Source organism: Brachyistius frenatus, unplaced genomic scaffold, assembly GCF_029030835.1.
Source record: "Brachyistius frenatus isolate BFR_SWC_R1_liver_20210118 unplaced genomic scaffold, ASM2903083v1 Contig_117, whole genome shotgun sequence".
Classification (NCBI taxonomy): Eukaryota; Metazoa; Chordata; class Actinopteri; family Embiotocidae; genus Brachyistius; species Brachyistius frenatus.
In genome coordinates, this window is record NW_027210716.1 from 298,232 (window position 1) to 320,893 (window position 22,662).

General features: G+C 39.4%; 2 protein-coding genes across 5 annotated transcripts in view; one reads left to right on the forward strand and one right to left on the reverse strand.

Annotated features, from left to right (window-relative positions):
- Positions 1 to 22,662, forward strand: part of LOC138629514 (GDNF family receptor alpha-4-like) — a 326,543-nt gene that overhangs the window by 190,606 nt on the left and 113,275 nt on the right. The window lies entirely within an intron of this gene.
- The window catches only part of LOC138629552 (disks large homolog 4-like), a 68,368-nt gene that overhangs the window by 17,125 nt on the left and 28,581 nt on the right, over positions 1 to 22,662 (reverse strand). For all 4 annotated transcript variants that reach the window (XM_069713323.1, XM_069713322.1, XM_069713324.1 and 1 more), the window contains exons 2-3: positions 17,063 to 17,224; positions 8,986 to 9,042 (exon numbers count right to left, since the gene is read on the reverse strand). In XM_069713323.1, the coding sequence (XP_069569424.1) occupies positions 8,986 to 9,042; positions 17,063 to 17,224 (219 nt within the window). The remainder of the gene's footprint in view (positions 1 to 8,985; positions 9,043 to 17,062; positions 17,225 to 22,662) is intronic.

Here is a 22,662-nt window from a genome sequence, read left to right on the forward strand (position 1 = left end):
TCTCGAACCATTAGGATGTGTGCGAAGTGTAAAGCCAGACTGAATCTCAGCATTTCAACAAGTTACTCACCAGGAACAAAGTGATATAGAAAATAATAGTGAAGACAGCAAGTCAATGAGAGGACAGGATTCTTTGGCATTGATTCAGGTTGGGTTTACCTGCCAAGATTTTTCTGTCAGCTTCTCTGAAGTATCACAGCTAACCTCTGCACACTTTTTTTTTGTTGTTTTGTATTTGTCCTCTTTTGTTACATCCTAAGTCTTTCATGCTTCTTTCCAGGATTTACTCTCATCATCAAAGCATCTGATGTTGGAAGATGTAAATACACCATTATAGTACAGTATACTCCAGTCTGACTGCCCGTTTAAACTCCTCTATTTGTTTCTGTTGCTGTTCTTTGCCGTGCTGATTAGCATGGGAAAAGACATTGTGCATCTAAAGTGCTTACAGAACAGCAAACAGCAGCATAAAATCAGCCCGCTGACCTTCACACACCTGACAGCTCTGACACACACACACACACACACACACACACACACACACACACACACACACACACACACACACACACACACACACACACACACACACACACACACACACACACACACACAAACAACTGCGCAGCCAAACTGAACACATTTTCACAGCTTTTGAGAAAAACAAGTTCACATTTCTACTCAGTGATGTTTATGTGATACAATGGGAAGTTATTTTTTCCACTCACTCTGTTACTGCACTAAAAGCGGCAACACTTACTGTTGTTCATTCATTCATTTTTTTCCTTGAAAACTACACAATTTGAATTCGTATACATGTATAAAACACTATAGTACTGTTTGAGCCTTTTCTCCAAGTTGTATTAAGGAAACATTGAAGCACCAGTTTTATCAGGCATTTAGTGTTTTTGGAAATCATGTCCTTATCCAGAACAATGCAAACCATCTGCTCATTACATCTTCTCATATCCTAAAATCTGCTCAATTCCTCAATTTTATATCACTGCAAATTAAATTTACACTCAGTATGTCTGAAACAAGGCAAGGGGGAATTCCCTCCTTTTGCAAAACAGTTCACGATCACATTATCATATTTTCACTCCAATACATGAATATTTAAAAAGTTTATTTGTACAACGGCGTAATTCACGTGACAAACATATTTATGGAGCTTTTTGTTGGTAGTTTTCAGTGGGCCTTTTTAACAGCAGACATTTTGACTTATCACAGCAGTTCCATTGTGTCATGGTAGATATGTGATTGCGGGAAAAGAGAAGGTGTATAAGTGTATAAGTGGGGTTGTATCCATAATCATTGGCATTATCTACAGTAGATGGGGGTCTAGCTAACCTATAGTAAGCTGTGGTGTTTTGACACTTTAGTTTGGATCTGAATCATGCCAAGGTCACACAATAACGCAATAACACTTTTACTTAAGCCTTAAACCATGTTTTTTAGGAATAATGTCATGTCCAAAATGCAGAATTCTATTACATGCAGCAACTCTTGCTCAAGAAAAATTTCCCCATGGGGACAATAAAGTATATCATATTTGTAAATGTTGTAATTTTGGTTATTAATTACATCTGCGATTCTCCAAATTCAAAAAGTGCTGTGAAAGCCCGTTCTCAAAAGCCACCGTTTTACTCTTCAAGCTGCTTTTATCATTAGAAATCAGCAGCAGCAGCTTTGAATGATGCTAATTATATCTGCCATTATTATGAGAAAACACCCATCCACGTAAGGGAAGAATGTAAAACTCTCCCTCAGCTCTCCACAAATTGTCAGAGTGCTTTAACTGCTCGCTGTTCGATTACAACTGGGCCTGTTCAGACCTACACAACGTAGATGCGTCCGAGGGGCGGTGCTGCTGAACATTACGACAAATTCACCCTTATCGAGAGAGAGAAATAATGAGTATAGCCAGCAGAAATCTAAGCCCAGTGCAGGCAGTCTCCCTGCAGGGATTTTGACAGAGCCCTCGCTCTCTCTGCTCTGTCAAGTCTTTCAGCATCAGGGCTGTTAGGATTTAGTGTTTGGCTCTCTCCTGCCCACCTCTATTTAAGCACCACCTATTCAGCCAACCTCTGCCATGTCTCTACAGGCTGCACCACCATCCATCCACACTCAGACGCTTTACTGGATTTATATGCAGCAGGCTAATATACAGAATACACACACTTAAATAGAAATAACACAAAAATATTTAATTTCAGATTTTTCTTTTGACCCAGCGATAGATTTGACAGTGTTTTGTGTGACAGTACGATTTGATAATTTCCTAAATAAAAGAATGCGCATCAATATTCTAGCATGCTGTATTGAAGCAAGAAACGGAGCGACAGAACAGTAAATCAGTGTTTGAAATAATTTATTTTCCTTATTAAGATTTGAATAAGTGAATTATTGTCAGGTTTACAACTAAACATACATGCTCCCTTTCTTTAGATCATCTGAGTGATGCTGCTCTGTGCACACACACACACTTGCAAACATGCCCATTTCACAACCCATCCTGTGCACGCTCACACGGTTAATCGCTTTCAGCCTGATGGACATTTTTTTGGTTGTAGTAGGTAAAATAACATTTAGTCAAGCCTAAGAATTTGTTTTTTTTCTTTGCCTTTCCTGTTGAGATTAATTGGGCAAATAATGATTCAATAGAATCAGAAGGCTCTCAGGCTGCATGTCCTGCATGTCCTGCAAGCATTGCAGCAACTTTAACATGTAGAAGCCATCCAGTCAATAAGCAAGATAATGACCTCTACTGAAATACGCAATGTCAAACTATAATGTTGTATATGTGTTCATAAAGACAGGAGGTTTTACAGCAACAATTTAGGAGGCAAACATTATGAGTGTTACACAATTTTTGCGTGTATCTGAATCGCTGCTCTTCTGGTAAAAAAAAAAAGAAAAAAAGAAAGAGGCAGATAACGGTACCAAAGACTTGAGAAAACAAGACTTGTGTGAAGTGTTTTTTGACTTAGCTGTGGTTTCTGGATGCCAGATCGGAAGATTTTTTTTTTTTTTTTTTTTTTTTTTTTAGCGACCTCTTTGCTTTTGTGTGTGTGTGTGTGTGTGTGTGTGTGTGTGTGTGTGTGTGTGTGTGTGTGTGTGTGTGTGTGTGTTGTAGTAGTATTGTAGTACAGGATGTGACAGGAGATTAATTTGGATGTCACATGAGGCCGTTGCTCCCTTATTGGCTCCTCATTATATCCCTCGTATGAGTATGGAGTGCTGAGAATGCAGAGTTGGTGTTTGCGTACAGCTTTGTTTAAATACTAACAGCACCTTCACACCATCAGAGCAGGACTCACAAATTTCCTTTACCACACACACACACAAACACGGCCTGACCAGGATTTAATTAGCATTACTAGATTTGATTACTCAGGCTCACCGTAATTAAAATGTCTATCATTGGCCTTAATAGCAGCCTCAGCCTGGGCCTGAGCGTTGTATCCGTGCAGACAAAACAAAGCCTTTGTACCTTAAAAGCAACATAATCCAACGTACTCTCATGTGCCAATGGTGTTTCCATAGAGATTTCTCCAAATATACTGAGGTACAATCATGGTAAACAACATAAACATGTTTAAAACATGCCTACCATCCTGTGATGTCGATGCTTCTTGGCTTTCCGAACATTGCTGAGGAGTCGGCAGCCCATCTTTTTGGCGTACCACACAGACATGAACATTGTGCTTCGAAATTACAATCGTTGGCACTGGGATGCGAAGCCTGCTCGCCTCACGAAATGACGAACACGCCCACTAAGAGTGCGCTGGAAGAGTTAGCGTACGCTCTCCAAGCATCTGCTTTCAAAAACACCACATAGTTGCACAAAAGCGTAGTTGCCAAGTGAGCCATCGGGTAGAGGCTGTGCCATAACAGTTGGTCAGAAAACACAGAGCGTCCAGAATGACTCGAATAAAAGAAATCTATTTCCGCTTAACACATCCCCTTTGAACTCGGTCTAAATAAAACATTAGATAGCATGCTTTAGACATAGGAAACACCTTCAAACAATTTAAAGTCTAGAATCACAGAAAGAGCCCAATTAGAGTCTTCCTCTCGCTGAGTCGGTGCCGAGTCTTCATTTGAGGAAGCCCAGCTCCATCCACCAAGGTTTGAGTTATAAAAATTACTCGTCGCTGATAACAGCTCGTTATTTATTTGAAAGCCCCTCGTCCTGTCTTCAGAAATCACCCATCCGGAGTAAAAAATTTGCATTTGCAAGCAGATCCCTCCATCCTTCGTCCTCTGTGGCGGGGGACTGCGATAGCGGTGCCTGCCTGCTACTGGTCTGTGCTCAGTGAGAACGCAGTTCATATTTTCTGCTGTTCTGTACTGTACCCCTCCCATCCCCGCTGCTGAGGCAAAGAGGAGCGAGCAGGAAAGTTTGATGGCAATTACTTAGCTGTCTCTCTGTATAATGTCTGTGCTGGTGATGTGAGAGGGGGAGGAATTACACTGTGACTGAACTTAGAAGGACAAGCAGCTCAAACTGGCCCGACTTGTCCTAGGGAGCACTTGAAACGGAGAAGGAGACTGGAGGCTTGGAAGCCCGAGCTCTGCACTCAATCAGAATAGTAAAATCCCAACACCTTAGTGACGGCAAGGGTGAAAAATGCAGCTTGACATCTGATCGTTTTAGGTTGCCTCATCAATATTACGTTAAATGTAATAATATTAATCCAAGACCTCCCTTGGCATTACAGTCGAGCATTACTGCTTACATTAATAAAGTAAATACCTACCTACCTACCTACCTACCTACTGCCATTCTGCTATGAATTCAGCGCCATTTCATGGCTGAACTCTTGAAAGCGAGTTAAGGTGTAGTAAAGGGTAGAGTGTTTGAAAAGGAAACATGGCTCACCATTTATTTTTCTTTACCTTGAATAAAATGTTAAACGGAGGGTGTAGCCTATATGGTGGCACACAACTGCTAACAGGAAAAAGCTTAGCATTCAATTTTATAGTGAGCTTTTTTTTCTTTTCCACACAGTTTGCTCAAGTTCTCTCTTTTTGAAAGACAGATGATCGACAGGCTTGTAATACACTGTGTACACACACACACACACACACACACACACACACACACACACACACACACACACACACACACACACACACACACACACACACACACGGAGAAAGAGAGAGAGAAAGGTGTCCACACTGAACAGACTTATGTAAGGACGTGCTGAAGGACAAGCTGTCAGCTGATGTTCTCATTCTGTTAAATAAAATCCCTCCATTTACCTATCTAATATTCTCACCCTTCCAACTGCGAGGGCCTTTCTATGCTGTACTCCACCAGTCAGCATGAACAGCTCTCTCCTCCTCTATCTGTATGCATTTTTTTTTCTCCTCTTCCTCTGCCCCCCTCCTTTCCCCTTCCCACAGGACCTGAGCTGAGGCTGCACAGTAATTACACCGAAGCTTCAGGGACATATTTAAACATTTATTAAAGAAAAGTAAGGAGGACGGAGAAAATGAAGATAGAAACCGGATACCGACCAGACAAGAGCGCGGAAAAGAAAAGGGAGGGTATAATGGAGAGCTCTTGGGGGAAACACTACAGAAAACAGTAATTGAATCCTTACATTAAAAAGAGTGCCTTTATGCAGAAGAGACGACTGTATTGTCTGAAGAGGATTTGTGTGAAAAGTATAACGTATACTGGAACAGTTCTGCGGTTAGAAAGGAGAGAAAGTGATACGCATCCTTTTTCATTGGAAGAAACAGAGCATAACATCAACTGGTTGGTGGGAGTCGTCAGTAAACACTTGGTTGCCTGCTGGTTCTCACTCTGGGCTCATCAGGTGAAGGATAAACGGTAATGATAAACGCTGTGTTTTCAGTTTAAGAACTGCGATCTATCACGATAAATGTACCTTATATATTTTGTAAAAAAGAAACAGTTAAACCCTGAGATCGTTTTTGAGACAGATCTCTGTCGGTGAATAAAATCAAAGGGAGAAGGAAGAAGAAGAAGCTACAGTGCTGCCTTCAGGGTAGTTAGCATGTGAATGAGCTTCATCCAGAATACACAGAATGAATGCAAGTTTGAAGACATAGATTGCTTTTGGAGTAATTGTGGTATTTTTTTTCAGATTCACTCTGTGAAGCCAAGTTTAGCTCAATAACTTGAAGCCTATTTGATTCTCTGCAAACGTATTGCAATATCCACTGAGGGTTTAAGACTTCATCAGTCCCTCCAGGAAATTGTGGTCTTGCAATCACAATAATTGATACAAATTCAAGCAATCTTCTCGGTATTTGCGTGAGCTTGCAATTTTAGAAAATTCCTGCAATTATTTTCCACAAAAAAAGGTCCTCAAAAGAAGCTCTGCTGATGGTATTACAGCACAAAGTAAGCCTTTCCAAAGAAAACTTGCTTAACTAACTAAATGAATACGTCATTAGTCAGCCAGGCTCGGCTCCTCTGCCCATCTCACAAACCGCACGCTGGCTGACCGAAAAAACAGAAGTGATAGAGTTTATGGGAAATGTAGTCTCATCCTGGGAATGAGGAATATGTTTAATTAGTTTTATACATGCTTCCAGTCGGAAAAGACTGCACTTTGTTTTTGTACTTACAGTAGGCCCATGTGTCGAATTAATAGAACTTAAAGAGCTTTTAAAGCCCTTACTGTTTTGCAGAAGATTGTAGCCACTGTATTTTATGTTACAGTTACTTTTATAATTTTTTTGTAACTCAGACCAAGGCTCTCCAAGTTAAAAAGAAAAAAGATTCGAACGTTTGTGATGCATATTATCATAGTAAGATTACATAATATGGCTCTTTATTAGGTTGTGGTTGAAAAGAAAATTGCAATTCTTTTGTCCTTGACTTGCTATTTTTATTCTGCAATTTAAATGGGAAAAATATCTTAAAACTGTATATTACATTGCAATTTTTGAGAAAAGCCACCGCAAAATCAAGTGTCTTTGATAGCAACCATCACAAAAATAATCTGTAAAATCCCAGAGGGACTGCTTTATGGTTCATTAGCCCCCCCCCTCCCCCTCCTATCCCCCAGAGTTTTTCAAAGCAACCTTTTTAACAAAAGTTTAGTAAAACGCAACCTATTTATCAGTGGATTTTTATCGGCCTGTCACAGGTATATTGGCTTTGATGTGTATGATGTCCATTATGAAAACTTCTTTTGCATTAAAAGAAGAATATGTTATTGTATACAATGTGACTTATAGAGGCCTTTATTTGGATCCTTTGTTTGTTGTTAGAACACAAACTTTGAGTCAAATAACAGCAGTAAGAGCAGCACCCAGCCGCACCACATAATGTCACAGCACGTGTATTCATGCAGACTTAAAAAGTTGTATCGAGTAGGAGCCCGGGAAGATTCATCACAGATCAATATCAGAAGTTCTGTGCAGTGTGAAAAAAAGATTTCCAATTACATTACACAAAAAATTGATGTCATTGGAAGCTAAAGCACCTCTTTGCTAAATCATGTACATAACCCAAAGACCTCCTCTTACTTGCCAAACCATTGCAGTGCTTCCCCGAGACAATCCTACCCATAAATCAATGGGGCCCGGAGTGGTACTGGCAAAGCCCACACCATTAAAGCAATAAAGAGACAGACTGACGACACCGCCTACACATCAATGACAACCACACGGGCACTACGCTGGCTGCAAAGACATCCACGCACAAAGGCATTACCGCAATGCATCTTGAAGACAGTGCACACTTTAGCCAACCAGTGTGGAAAATTGAATGCATACAGAAGGCAGTACTTGTACTCGTATATGTATGAGAAGATGTACACAAAGGCATTTTTTGTACTGATGACTTTATGCTGAAGGGTGCAGAATGTCCAATACGGTAAACAGTTTAATTTGAAGCATGCACTATTAGATGGGGTGTGTTCAAAGTCAGGGCAATTACACAAAGACAACAAATGAGTATTTACAAGAGTGTAACAAACATGAAGAAAGACAGATTCTGTAGTGCCCTCATTTCAATGATCACGTAACAATAATTCCTGTTAACGTGCTTTGAGTTCAGATTTTCTATTCATACTTACTTAAGTTTATAAATGTTTTTTTTTTTTTGTTAAAGGTAGGAAGGAATACATAATGGCACTTTGGTATGACTTTCTGTCATTTTATACGTATTTTGCCTTGCAGTGGCACATGAGGCTAATGCAACCTGTCTGGTCATAAAAAAAATTTATTTTGAGGAAGCAGCATTCCTATCTTTCAAGGTTATGAAAGTCACTGCACAGTCTAACACTGACACCTACAGGTCTCAGTCTGTCCTGCAAAAACTATGACTTCAGTCTGTCCATCATGCCACATGACACTTTGAACAGTGACACGCGTTAAAATGAGTTTAATCTGTACTCAATTCTCAGAGCGTCATGCATCCTTTTTCCGACTGATTTACATATTTCAAGATAGGTTTTTGTGTGTGCGAAGGATCCAGAATATTCACACTGACACAGGATCCCCAAAGTTTTTGATACATTCACTGCATATGAGCTTAAATGCAGGAATGTGATAGTTTGTATTTTTGCTTTAGAATATAGAAACTCAAATATAAAGAGAGGGAATAATGAATGAAACATTATAGTGTGACTGAAGTTCATCATCTAAAAACTTTTTAGTTCCCGTTATGTGATTTCAGGCCCAAAAATAGTCATTGAGTGCAAGCGGAACAAATCTGTTAGACAAAGGGGATTTGAATGGCAATGAGTATAAAACCACTGATATGATCAGGAAACAGATGACCTCATACTCTGGCAGCACAGATAAAATGGACGATGAATGGGCAGCTGTCTCTCTGCAATCAGACAGCCAGCCGTCGAGGGGACACCGAATCCAACAAGGGCAAGGGACGAGGAAATAAAAAAAATAAAAAAGTCACACTGATGATGATGACTGATGATGATACTGATAATGTTCACATCGACGGAGCAACGCGAATTGCTGTGGTCTTACCAGTGTGGAAACAGCGGAGGTGTACATTGGAGTGTGTCCCGTAGACATCAACACAGGCTGAAAAATAACAGAAGGGAGAGGATAATTGTGCAGGGCATGTGGATGAGTACAGCGGGCAACGCTTTGTTTTTTCCTTCAGTTACCAAATATGAATATTGATACTGTATATTTTTCAGAAATCTACTATAAGCGTACACTATATGCTTTGAATATGATAGTTCAATGACCCACACTGTAATTATAGCCATAATTTTGAATGTATGACACACATCCGGTAAACAAAAGTCTTGTTAACTTGCAGCATTATACCACATAGACAGCATGGAGCGCTGTGTTGCATGAAATCTGGATTAAAGGGGACACTCAAGGCAAAACATTAACACTGTGTGTCCACGCCTTTTTACAAAATACATCAGTCTTTTAGATTTAATGATATTCACACTACAACTGCTTCAGAACAATTACACAATTGATCTTGCCTTGATTTTGATCGCATTATGCACTGGCCCTTGTATAAACCACAAATATGTATCAGGACTGATTATAGAAAGAGAAAGCACACAACATAACATGATTAATGATCGAGCATCTCTTGTTCCCCACTAGTCATTGATAGTATATAGATGATGAAAAACTGTGTCAGAACTATATCACCAATAAAAAACAGTGGGATTATTAATGCCTGTTAAAACAGAATGGATTGCTCTGCACAGCTGAAGCTGCTGCCCTAAACAATACACCCTCTGCCTATGAATTTTACAAATAGCAGCAGTGCAGCATTCTCACATGTCAGGAGAGACTCTTCTTCCCACTGGAAAAGTTTTATATTTGCAACAAAGCACGTCATTAAAGTATGAATGTTGGGGCAGCTGTATTTGCTGATCCAGTACAGTACCTGGGAGGTGGATTCATGCTGATTCTGATATTTTCAGACACTATCTGTGTACCCCTCTTTCTTAAGATAGACATGGCCTCCAATTAAATTCTCCACTGGACACATTTTGGACTTGCGCTGCTCAATGGCAAGTCAGCAGTAGTTGTAGAAAAGACAAGCTTTTAAGTATCACTAATTTGTTTAATCACGCTATCCCTACCAAGGCTTTCCTTTGAGGTGAAGAGTTTCAAACAGGCAACCTGCTTATAAGTCAAATTTGTTATCCTTTCTGCTGCCAGCACACAATCATAAGCAGGGAGAAGGGTGCAGGGATCAACCTTATCAACCAATAATTTAGGAAAAGGGCCGACCAACCCGGTACCATGCCAAAACGTGTCATACTCCTGTCAGTCCACGAGAGTTATGTTACGTACGTATGTAAATTGAATATTTCCACACGCACAGTAAGGAACTTGCGTTACTTAAGAGATCCATGCTGACTTTTGCTTCCTCACATACTCACACATTGATCTCCCAGATGATAGTCCTGTGTTTTTTCCATCCAGACACCCCCCAACGTGCGCAATACATCACCATTTGTACTCCGTCACATGACCTCCTTCTTCCATGCTCATACATGCGTGTACTTTTCACACCTCTGTGAGGCAAAATGTGACACTGACACGATATCCTCTTTTACACCGCTGGATGTGTTACACGCTTTGGCGTGATACTGGGCTGCACTGACGGTCACACAGTGATGAACAGGCTGAGAAACCATGAAGTCATCGTGACAGTGTGTGAGGAAGCAGCAATAGTAGAAGGAGTAACAGAGTTGGGATTAACCAGGCGTTGCTGTCATCATCATCATCATCATCCTCTTCATCAATATTTCTTTTATCGTCAGATTCATCATCATTCCCCACAACTCTTCATTAAAATCGTGACCAACAAATAGCAAAAGAAAACAACCCTCATTATCTTCATCGCCATTGCTGCTAGCATCAGAATAACTGATGTAATGTAATTTCAAAAATAATTTCATATATTTTCACTCAAAATCATTTTGCATTGTAATTAATCAGATATTGGTGTTGATACTTGTGTGTTCCTCATGATATAGCGGAATACAGGAGAGCACAGTATCATCATGATCACTGACATGAGTCTGAGCAGGACAAAGAACAGAGTGGCTCCATCAGTGTTTGCCCACAGTCATCCATCAGCCTATAGGATTGAGTTGCATTTTTATATATATACTTGTTTTCACAAGTATTCAAGGATGCGTACCACTCCCTTAACGTGCTGCACACAATTCACTTTGAACTAAGTGAGTCCAGACCTTTGTACTTCATAGTGCATTCAGCTCTCCCTGAAGAGAAACACAAAACTTCATAAATAATAGCAGTATTCCAGAAATAGAAATAAGGCCAATCCTGGTTCCCAAAACATTGTGAACAACATCAACATGCTGCCTTTCATGTGATAGGGAAAATATCCTCAAGACAGAATGTTGCTGCAGTGTAGGTGTCTCAAACAACAATGCTACTGTTGCTATAATTCAATTCTATTTTTTTCCCACCACTTCATATATTTTACATACATTTGAATACTATGTCACTGCTGTTTAGAAGACAGTATTATATGTCACACATTTTGATTTAGTGCACCGACTGTGCACCAGAATTTAATTTGTGCAAATGAGGGAAATCTACAAAGTCCCCATTAGACACTTTGAGAGAGATGGGACACGCCTCTCTGATGTAGCTCGGCTTTACGGTTTTATAGAACTGGTGACTATTTTGCACAAACGTATTACCTACTGTACGTCTGGAGCAGTGATGTGAAAAAACTGCTATTGCAGCCTATAGTTTCAAACCACACATCCCTCCATAAGCAAATGTAAAAACAAAAGTAGGAAACAACATAACTATAAGCTTAAAGGTCTAAAGACTCACTCCATTGCAAATGTTAGTTTATTTTGCTTTTTTTTGTTGTTTTTTGTGCCAGATTAATTGATTTGTCATAGTGCTTTAGACTTCACTGCTCGAGTTACCTACCCAGGAGACAAAATATAGACTATTATGTGGAATATAGATAAATCATGTGATTAGTTTGAAATAATTATAAACATAGTTGAGCTAAGGGCTGATTTATCTTCAAGTTCATGGTGTTTGGAAACCTAAATCAAGTACAGTACAGCACATAATATGACGGGAAATATCGTGAGGCCACACAACACAGTAATATATGGTTTTACTTCTAATATGGTAATATGTAACTTTATATTTTGTATAAAATTATAATGTATTCTTGCAATCATGTTAGATGTAACCAGTTGCTGATATGTCAGTAAAACAACATAAAAAAAATTGAGAAAGCTCTCAGGCCCAGGAGAAGCATCCTAGATAAACAGGAATAATATGGAGCTAATTAAAGGTAGAAAATCATGTTATACAAATACTGACTGACTGATAAGCAAGAAAACATCCAGCAAAATGCACCTCCACTGATTATAATAAATTGCTTTAGGAGTTACCATTATGAAAAATCAAACATCTCAAATGACAGCCCCAGACTGAAGTCTTAGCCTCCCGCTGGTGCATTTTGATGGACACCTGTTTGTGCTACAGACTGCCCACCCTTGTACTATCAACACTTCAGGGCAGTGTAAATATTGTAACCACTTTAAGGTATCTTCCCAGACAACAAATCTGCAGTGACCCTGAGAGCTCAACACGCTGTAGTTCAAGAAAAAACATGCAAATAGGCAAAACAAGAGCAAACTAAAAAAAAAAAACACACATCTTCACCACTCACAACCAAACACAGAAACAAGCTACAGATACAGAAAATACAAAACAAACTAATGCAAACCAGAATTTAATGCACGCTATATTAGAAGTGAGTTTAAAAGCAAATGATCCGAGAGAACACTAAAAAGTGATGGATATACACACAACTATAAGCTCCTGAAAAGTTTGACTCAAGTTGACTATACGTCAGCCGTGTTTGTAAATGACCAAAAATACAAGCTTTTTATTCATTAACATTTCAGATTTCAGGTTTCCTGCTGTTAATTCTGCAGTATTTCGGTTTTTGGTTGTGCGGCTTTCAGTATTTGCAATGGTCTTTTTCTAAATGCTGTGCTTCTGTTATCAAATTAGTCAAGATTCTTTCTTAATTTTTTTGTGTTTTGTCCATTTGCATCCGTTGAGCTGTCAGGGCTTCTGCACAAATCCCCTGAAAAGACCAAAACAATGTCAATATTTACTAATTTCTAAATTCTCCACCCTGCTTCTGCATGATGAGCATATTACTGAACATGCTCATCTTCTGAAACAAATACATTATAGCTAGGCAATTTCCACAACATAACTCAGAAAGGAGTAAATAATGCATTTGTTGGGGACTTTTTTCAGTTGTGGATTAATTAACATTGTTGCATTAGTGAGTATTTATAGCGGCCGGGATGTTTATGTTGGATTTACAGTGACTTGGAATAAACTGCACCACCCATGGTCAGGATCATAAAAGACATGTCACCACCTCATAGAGTTTGGACAATAGAGCGCTATGTAAGACTTGGCAGTAGAAGATTATACATGTATTGTTTGAGGTTTGTAATGTCAACATCAAAGATATAAAAATACATTTTAATAGTATTTATCTAAGAGGCTTTTAACATATTCAATTTGTACATAAGATGCCATTGTTGTTAGAAAACAAAATTATGTTTCCTGCATGTTAACGCAGATATACTGATATATACTAAAAGCCTCTGGGCACTGACTGTATTTGTCAAGTAATGGAAATGAAACACTGGAGGGCACACATCCCATTTTATATTTTCTTTTAAACAGACTCATGATTGTGGGTATTAGAACAAGGAGTAAGTCTCCTGCCTCATCACCATAATAAACAGCACACCCATCAACTGTTAATTACTGATCCCTAAGCGTGTGCTGGATCAAAAAAAAGTCCACTGGGACCAAGAGGATTAATAAAACCAACAAGAAGGGTCAGACAAGGATAGCATGTCTACCCTTTGTCAAAACAAACAGTTGGATGTTTTCACACATTTTTCTAGTACTTTATCAGGAAGTCTGTTTAAAAATTGTTTATATTAAAATGCAATATATATATATATATATATATATATTTTTTTAATACATATTTCTAACAGTTATGATATGTCATTCCTAAAAAATCTCTAACTGGCACAGACCACCACACCTTTCTGTGGTCAACCTCTGTTGGATTCACACTTTGACTTGACAAAGCATCTAACAGTTAACAGGGCTGCACCTGCCTATTGCTGACAGCTTCAGTTTTTGCTGTGATTATAGTCTGGAAACCCATTTCCAAGGTTTTGCACAGCCGGTGTGGGGGGCGGACCAATCAGTGACCAGTGGGGGTGACTAAGTGCGCTATGGTTTAAGTCAAGCATTGGTTTCAAAATGTAGCTTCAATACTGGCGGCTGTGGTGGTTGAGCAAGATGAAGCGATACAAACAACTGTAGCAATGCTACCAAATATCAAAGCAATTGAAACCGGAGCAAAAAAACAATGCCTAAAATATAAGAAAAAAAAAAAAAAAAGTCAAAACAATGTTCACTGCAGACTTTTTTTTTGGAGCTGCAGTCTGTTCACATTGGCAAAAGGTCTTTGTTGTTTACAATTTGGTGAGTTTTGGCGCACAACACGCATCAATGCTGATTGGTTAAAGGGTGCTCCAATAGTTTTAAATTGAACCCGAAATCTACAGCCATAGAAGGCAACGACTGGAAACAATTCCCAACGGAGTGACCCACATATTCATGAACTGACTTTGTGTCTGGTAATACCAGAATATCTGACAGTGAGAGACTAACAGAAGTCACACAAAGGTCCCTCAATACATCCGTGAAGAAGACCCCTGATTACGCCGGCTTTTCTTTTTAGAGACATAATGTGTGTGTGATTTCAGAAAGCATGCCCCCTCCTCCTTCCCATATCGTGTTTGTACATTTCATACAGAATGGAGAGGTGTAATAACAGCGTGAGGTTGTATAAAAGGGGGCTTGTGACTGACAGACAACACTCCCACAGCCTAATTATTACCAGTGTTTGTTTCTCTATGTTGTTCATTGTTCATTGTTTCTCAGTGGGTCTTTTTGTTTTGTTTAAGTTGTTGTTTGTTCAAGTCCTTTTTAGATGCAAATGAACTGCGAGCAGTGAGAAAGACTCAGAATCAGATTGTAATACACACTGTATGGTGCGTTTCCACACATTTTATACAGTACTGCTGGATTTCATTAACTGTTGTTACTCGTGTTGATTTAATGCTCATTTAAAATATGCTTTTAGAAATAAGTTGTATACTGTGCCATGTAACCAATCATTTCCAGTATCGCATATGATGCCTGGGATAGACTATGCCGTGCCACTGCTCAAGCTTTCAGTTTGACTGTTGCTAAACCTCTCAGCACCCTCAAGGAGAAATCTCCATTGACCACCAGAGCTTCTGCTAAACAGGCTGCTGTATATTTAAAACGGCAGCGGTGAAGCACAATAAGTCAGCCTCTCCTCTTTGCTCATTAGAAGACGGCGTTTTAATGGACATACCAAGGGACTTCATTGAACTCCCACGTGGCAAATAGAGAAAACGCTCCCCCTCTCACAGCAAATAAATACAGCAACTCTTAAGTCTTTATAGCCAGCGAGGCCGTTAAATAACGTGTGGGCATATGAGATGGGACGTCATTAAGTGGCCATTATAGCTTACACCTTTACATTTGTAGATACAGTAGGTATTTGTTAATGCACTCCAGGCAAAGCGCTCATGTTCCCACTGATGTCAGCTTTATCTTTGGACTGTGTTGCTGGTAGCTCCTGTGCTGTCTGTGTCGATGTCTCCGTCTTTGTCGCAGAGCCCTTGTAGATATTGAATTTTGCACTTGTAAGACATGTGTCTGAGGTAAATACTTGAGAAGCAGTTCAGTGTTTTGTGCTGGGAATTGTTGTGATTGCGTTTTTCAGTGGCACCCACAGAGTTGTGATCACATTTCAGAATGGAAGCTATACCTTTGCAGTGTCAAGGTTTTCTTTAGTTGAAATAAAATGATCAGTCATTAAATCACAAGAAGAATCATCAGCATTTCTCTTTAAACAACAAGATACTACATGCATCAGTTGTTATTTTGTTCCGTATGTAACTGCATGAGCCAATTAGGATATTTGTTGTTTGGATTTTCCCACAACTTAACTAAAAATTTGAGCTTTTTTTTTATTTGTTAATTGGAATCCACACTGCCATTATACATCTCGAAAGATAAAATTATCTCTGACCACATCCTGAAATGGTTCAGGTGATCAGATTTCTACTGAAGGTGTCTTGTGTCCACTTGCTCTTTGATTTTCTTACTCTTAGCCCTGATATCAGATTGCCCATTGTACTCGTTCATACAGGTGCAAAGTTGATCTGACACTTAAAGGTGCCGGGGGGCATATTTATTCCTCATAAATGTATTATACTCTTATGTTATGCACTTATGTTGAGGAATTCGGATTTCAAAACAAGACCACACATGGGTTTCAGTACAAAGTGACAATAGATAATGTGTTGTGTGTGAGCAAAATTAAACTCGTAATATAATTTAATGATCTCCAAGCCTGTTATGAAATTAGAATGAAGCAAAGCACATTACCATGACTGTAAATGTGGCTGGTGATTGAACTGGGGAATTCGAATCGTTATCATCCTTACTAAACAAATATATATATAATTATCCACTTTTGCAGGAGATACATTTAGTGTAATTCGTTGTCTGTAATTAGTGTTTTTGACCCGCGGCAAAAATATCTCAGATGGACTCGCATCAATTTATTTAAGTCCAAATTATCTCACTGATGTTACATTGAATATTCAGCACCGCAGTAAATATATAAATGTGATCTGCTGGCTGAGGAATGATAAATGTGTGATGTGCTCTGCAATATGTTCCCCAGGAAGGGTGCGCTTATTCTAGCACAGTAACGGGCTAGTTCCCAAGTGTTGACAGCTGAGTGCATTGTGCTGTAGTAATCGTGTTACGTATTGATCAACAATGTACATGAGTGTGTGTGTGTGTGTGTGTGTGTGTGTGTGTGTGTGTGTGTGTGTGTGTGTGTGTGTGTGTGTGTGTGTGTGTGTGTGTGTGTGTGTGTGTGTGTGTGTCCTACCTTGACAGGAGAGATATGTGTGTGTGGTGTGTAGCCGTGTATCGCCTCCATGGCAGCGAGGTTTTTGTCACTCATGTGAAGCATCTCTGCACTTTTCCCTGGAGCCAGATGTGCTGGACTGTGCTCCAAGGGGGGCGTCTCCTCATCCTGGTACCTGTACTTCTGCAGAAACACACAGACAAGATACAGTTATTAATCTCAGAAGGTCTCAGATGTGGATTGTGTTTAAATTGCATGCACTATTCACAGGCAGCCTCATTGTTGTTGCCTTTGTCTGACCTCTTTTAGACATTATGGTGTAAATGACACACTCCCTTGACCAGGGACACAAGAGCAGTGTTCTCATTAGAGAGGTGCCTTGGTGGACAATCTATATACAAATCTTATATAACACATAACATGTGTGACGCCTACAAGTGTAAAGAGAAAACATTATAGAAACTCAAAATGTTGCCATCCTCCACAACCACATGGAGCAACCAGAGCCGTGACTCATAGCGGCTCCAAAGTAGACCGATCATGCAGCTTCTTCCTCGTAACCTTACTCCCCTACCGATATCCCACACCTGGGCAGCGTGCCAGCAGCCCACTGTTTCAGCCACACATGGTAGGTTTCATTCTAGGCGTGATGACACAAAATCTGCACGCAGCGTTTTCCATCACAAACACACGAGAAGGTGGGCAGCATCGCAGTGGAGATCAGCCACACTGTCCTGCCGGTTACAGCGTGTGTTCTCTACAAATCTGTAACCCTCCACGCTCGCACTGCCCCACCGTGCTGCACTGCAGATGTGAAGCAGTCCATTCTGAAAATATAGAAAGTTAGATGGATCATCTGAATTTTGGCTGTGAACTCTGCCACTCTCCCTACTCCCTCGCTCTCTCTTTTTTTGTGGGGCGGGGGGCATACGGGAGAGGGAGGTGCATCACTGAGCCCTGTCTCAGACAGGCTGCCTAGCAACCACAGCAGAGCAGAGATTGCAGTGCCACAGTTGGGGCTGCCAGCATCGGTCCTGGATCACATTACACTGAGACAGCAAGAAAGAGAGAGAGTGAAATAGAGATGAAGATAGAGGAGAAAGTGAGGGGGATGGGTAAAAATGAAATAAAGGCAGCCCATCAATAAAGGGAAATGGAAAACAACAGCACGAGGGTGGATCAGACAGAAAATGAATAGTTGTTGATGTTCCATAATTATATGTTAATAAACAGGAAACAATTGATTTTTCTGTATGAAGCACTGCAGTGTCAGAAATTGCTATATCAATGTAAACATTAATTAAATATTATGTAACTGCATACCACCAACTACCTATATCCTGTATAATACAGATTTAAGTGAGTATTCTGGGTAATTAAGTATGCTCAATTCTCACTGGATCAATAAACTCCAGAAAGTATAAGATTTGTACTAAATATAAGAAAACATCAACTCAAACCCTGGAAAGATTAGTAAATTACATGAATCACTGCTCAAAGTAGCCCTGAGCTCCACAGCCTCCCCCTTTCCTGCATGACCAACATTCACGCTGCCATGTTGCCTTCTGTCCCACTGGTGGGGGATGTGACATTCAACTCCATGTCCTTCTGGAGAGGGGCTTACGTGCATTTTCTTCTGACAAGTAAACTGAGATTAAAAACATAATTAAAAAAAAAAAATAGATTGAATACAAGATGCATTTATTTGGAAGCTTATATAGACATATGATACATGTAAACACTATGTTGAAAAAGCATTTTTCAAAGATTTATCAGTGCCAACATGACTGAGAGGCAAATTTTGGTCAGTCAGTAAAGGGATCATTAACTCTTGGGAGTCATCAAAATTTTTCAGTTCAGTTCTCCAGCTAGTTCATCCCTGTATTCACTGGTGTTATCGATAACAGTCGCTGATTGGATGGTTAAAAGAAAAACAGGCTGTTCTCATTCGTGAGTACAAAGACAAAGAACCTCTGCTCGTGGTGGCCTACAGCAACGGTTGTATTTTTCTTGTCCATAGATTTTTGTCCCGCTCCATGCCTACAGCATTTCACATAAGCTACTTAATTTCACACAAATTGACTAAACATCAAATGCTTTCTGACTGTTAAAGCGAATCGACTTTAAAATTGCAGCATTTAATCAATTTGATATGTTCATATTTTAATCCAGCACACATGCTAACATCATCTTTAGAGGAAGAAGAGTGCCAAACAACAACAAAAAAAGCTTTGTTACATGGTAGTGCTGTGCCAGTTAAGAAGTTAGTAACTCATATCAGAATTAATGTGTAAAAATATCATTTCTTATTCTCACACTAATATCTGAAAACATTCATGATCGTACATGGAATGAAACCATGTGGGATTCCTTCTTTACACTGTTTCCGTAGGAGTCTTTTAGCTCCTCTTGAACTATTGCATACTACGTGTATACATTTGGTTGATTAGAGCCTTTTTTCTTTTTTATACTGTTTAATATCGTTCTGCTATTTAGTTTGAGAATATGAATGTGCCACTACTGGCAATTCTGTTATACTGGTGAAAAGCACACACATGTAAGACCAGGGTCAAAGATGGATGAAGTGGCAAAAATGTTCACAGGGAAAAGCACAGAACTTTCGTAAGAGGAACATTGTTTAAGTCGATGAGTAAAGCGCAGTAGATTTCTACTAAACAACGTAAGTAAGTTACTTACATAACATAGCATATTTACCTTGCGTAACGTATGTTAGGTAATTTAGGGGACATATGTAAAATGACAAATTTAAATCTGAACCATGAACCACGTGGCTCTGCAGCCTAAACCTAAGACACTTTACTTTGAACGCTTTGGCGAGGCAACGCGTGACACTGACATGGTATCCTCTAGTGGACTGACGGGTGTATTACTTGCACTGGCATGATACCGGGTTGGGTTTTAGGTTGTAAAAGTGAAACCCTTAACTTAATCAAGTCCCCAGAATGTCTCATGAAATCCTGAAACATGTAGGTTGTCGCAAATAAACGACTTAAAAGTATTAATATTTTACACACAATTGAATGACCTGTGCCTAGTTGGTATATATGGCGAGATAGGTTGGCTGTATTTTAAATGTGAGGCAGACAAAATAATAATTATGGGTATTATGTACACAAGGTATCCAGAATACTTACACAGCATACTTATAAAGTTTCTTACATCATTCTTTGCTGAAGGTTAACACATAACATGCACTGACATCCACTACAAGATTATTGAAAGTAGGATTAATACATGCAAAACATAATACAATATCAGCTGTGTTAATAAACATAATTGGGCATCATGTCAGTTAGATTTTTTTTATTTTTTACCTGATTTCTTTTCTCACAAGCGAAGGATTTCTGAACTAATATTTGCTTCTTACTGTACAAGCTCACAAAATTACATGTGCAATAAAATTCCTCAGATTTTTTTTGTTTGGTTTTATTGTATCAGGAGATCAACCAGCAAGTAATCCACTACATCTTTAAGGAATTACTGTGCCGTAAAGGTCATTATAAGGAGAGCCGTCTCTGTTTACAGAAGCAGTCGTTGGCCGTCCTGCACTGTAATAAGACGTGCTCACTGTGCGGATGTATAAGCTGTTCCTTTAATGGTTAAATGAGTTAAGGTAATGTAGAGCAAATGTCAAATGCTGTCTCCCATCATCTCAGTTTGTAATTCAAGGACCAAGCCTGAGCTTTTAAATTACTGTGCATTAGGTAATGGAATGAAAGCTCACCTAACCTCTCAGGCATATAATTTCTGAGAAACTTAGACTGAAATCTCATTTGACATGTAAGGTGAGCAACATGAGACGCTCTTCAGGCGTAAATTAAAGGCGGCAAATCCCCAGAATTTAAGCTTTTGAAAGTTTATCTATTTACATTTTCTGTAATGGTGATGAATCTGCGATGATGAACTCAGAGGGATTTTATGCTGGGTGCTAAGTCTGTGTGACGCCTCGCAGTGCTGTGAGAGTGGAGTACACAATTCAGTTGTATGCAGCACAATACTGCTTAGTGAAATAAATTCAGACAGGTAAATGTGTGTTTACTTTTAACACCAAGCCAAACATGGGACACTTTTCTCCAAATCAGGCAGCCGCTACATTGTGTGATACCAAACAGCTATTTGAATAATCATACAAAACACACAAAAATGCTCATAATTGATGTTTTTCTTTTCAAAAACTGTGACTAGCTCTTTAATTTAAAAAAATTTGCTTTATTTTTTTTACCTTTCAAAGTGACCCTTTTATAAAAATCAAGAATTTAACCCTGTTAACATGCTTGTGGTGTTTTTTTTATATGCCACAAAACATGTCATGAGTGAAATAAGCAGAGGACTTCCACTTTGGAAATGCAGTGACAGTGTGACTCAAGAAAACTGATTCAGACAGCCCGGGTTTCATATGTCACATACCTAAGTGTGTTTTCTCAGATAAAAACTCAAACAGAGATGAGTTTTTAAAGGTTTAATCAATGCCGTATCTCATGCTGATGCTTTTAATGACATTCTCAATAGTCATGCTGCAATCAGTGGACATTATTACACAAGATTCACAGAGACATATTTTTGGTATATAAGATATGTGTCAAGTATCCACCTGTTTTGACAGTGACCCAGACTTTGTTTTTAGCTCTTGCATCAGCACAGCTCCAGACATGAATCTGCCTCTCAACACATACTGTATGTATAGGCCAGAAAGCCTGCTGGATATCGCTGAGCAAACCCTCACACCAACCCACTGAACCCTATGAACCAGCCACACTTAAGCTGAATACTTTTACGATGAAATCAGGCTGACGACATGAGAGCAAGATGACGCTGTCCTCCGACGGTCATCTGAACTTTTCTCTTTTCCACTACATGCCATCAAAATACAATCACTGCTGCCTTCTCAGTTGATTTTCCCTCATGAGTGTCTCCACAAATGCCAAACCTCAAGCGCAGCTTTCATCTCATTTGCATTATCACAACTGCTGCTGCCAGACAACGCCTACCAGTACAACTCTGTTTTTCCATGTATTTGTAAGCCTCAGAAGACAGGAAATTCACTCATCGACTGCCAGTGATAACTTCAGACTATTCTCCAAGGTGCTTTAGCACAACACCTTGACAAGTGTTAGTATCCTGTAGCTATGTATGCTTCAACAACAACAGACTTTTACATTTACCAGGGGGCAGACTGCTTAAAGCCGCACCAGGCAGGATGTTAATATAAGACTCCGTCCAGTAAAAATCAAGACGTTGAGCAACAACAAAGACGAGCTTCTTATCCCCTCATGGAGACGCTCTAGATTCACCTTCATCACCCAAATTTAAGTCTGCTCTTGGGTGTAGTCACTAATCTCTTTGCAGTGCTGAAAATTTACAACAAAGCTTCCACCTGAACAACATTTCAAACACAAAAAGACATCTTTAAGTGTGCATGCTGCATGCTAAATGATGCAAAAACAAAAAAAGAAGGGAATATATTTATTATTATATAATGACTTATTATTATAAGTCAGGCTCAGAAGCAGCAGCACAAGACTCCCTCCATTTGTGTTAAATGCACAACAGCTTTGTTGAATGCAAAAGAGGCTGCAGAGTGAAGGTGTTCTATATTGAGC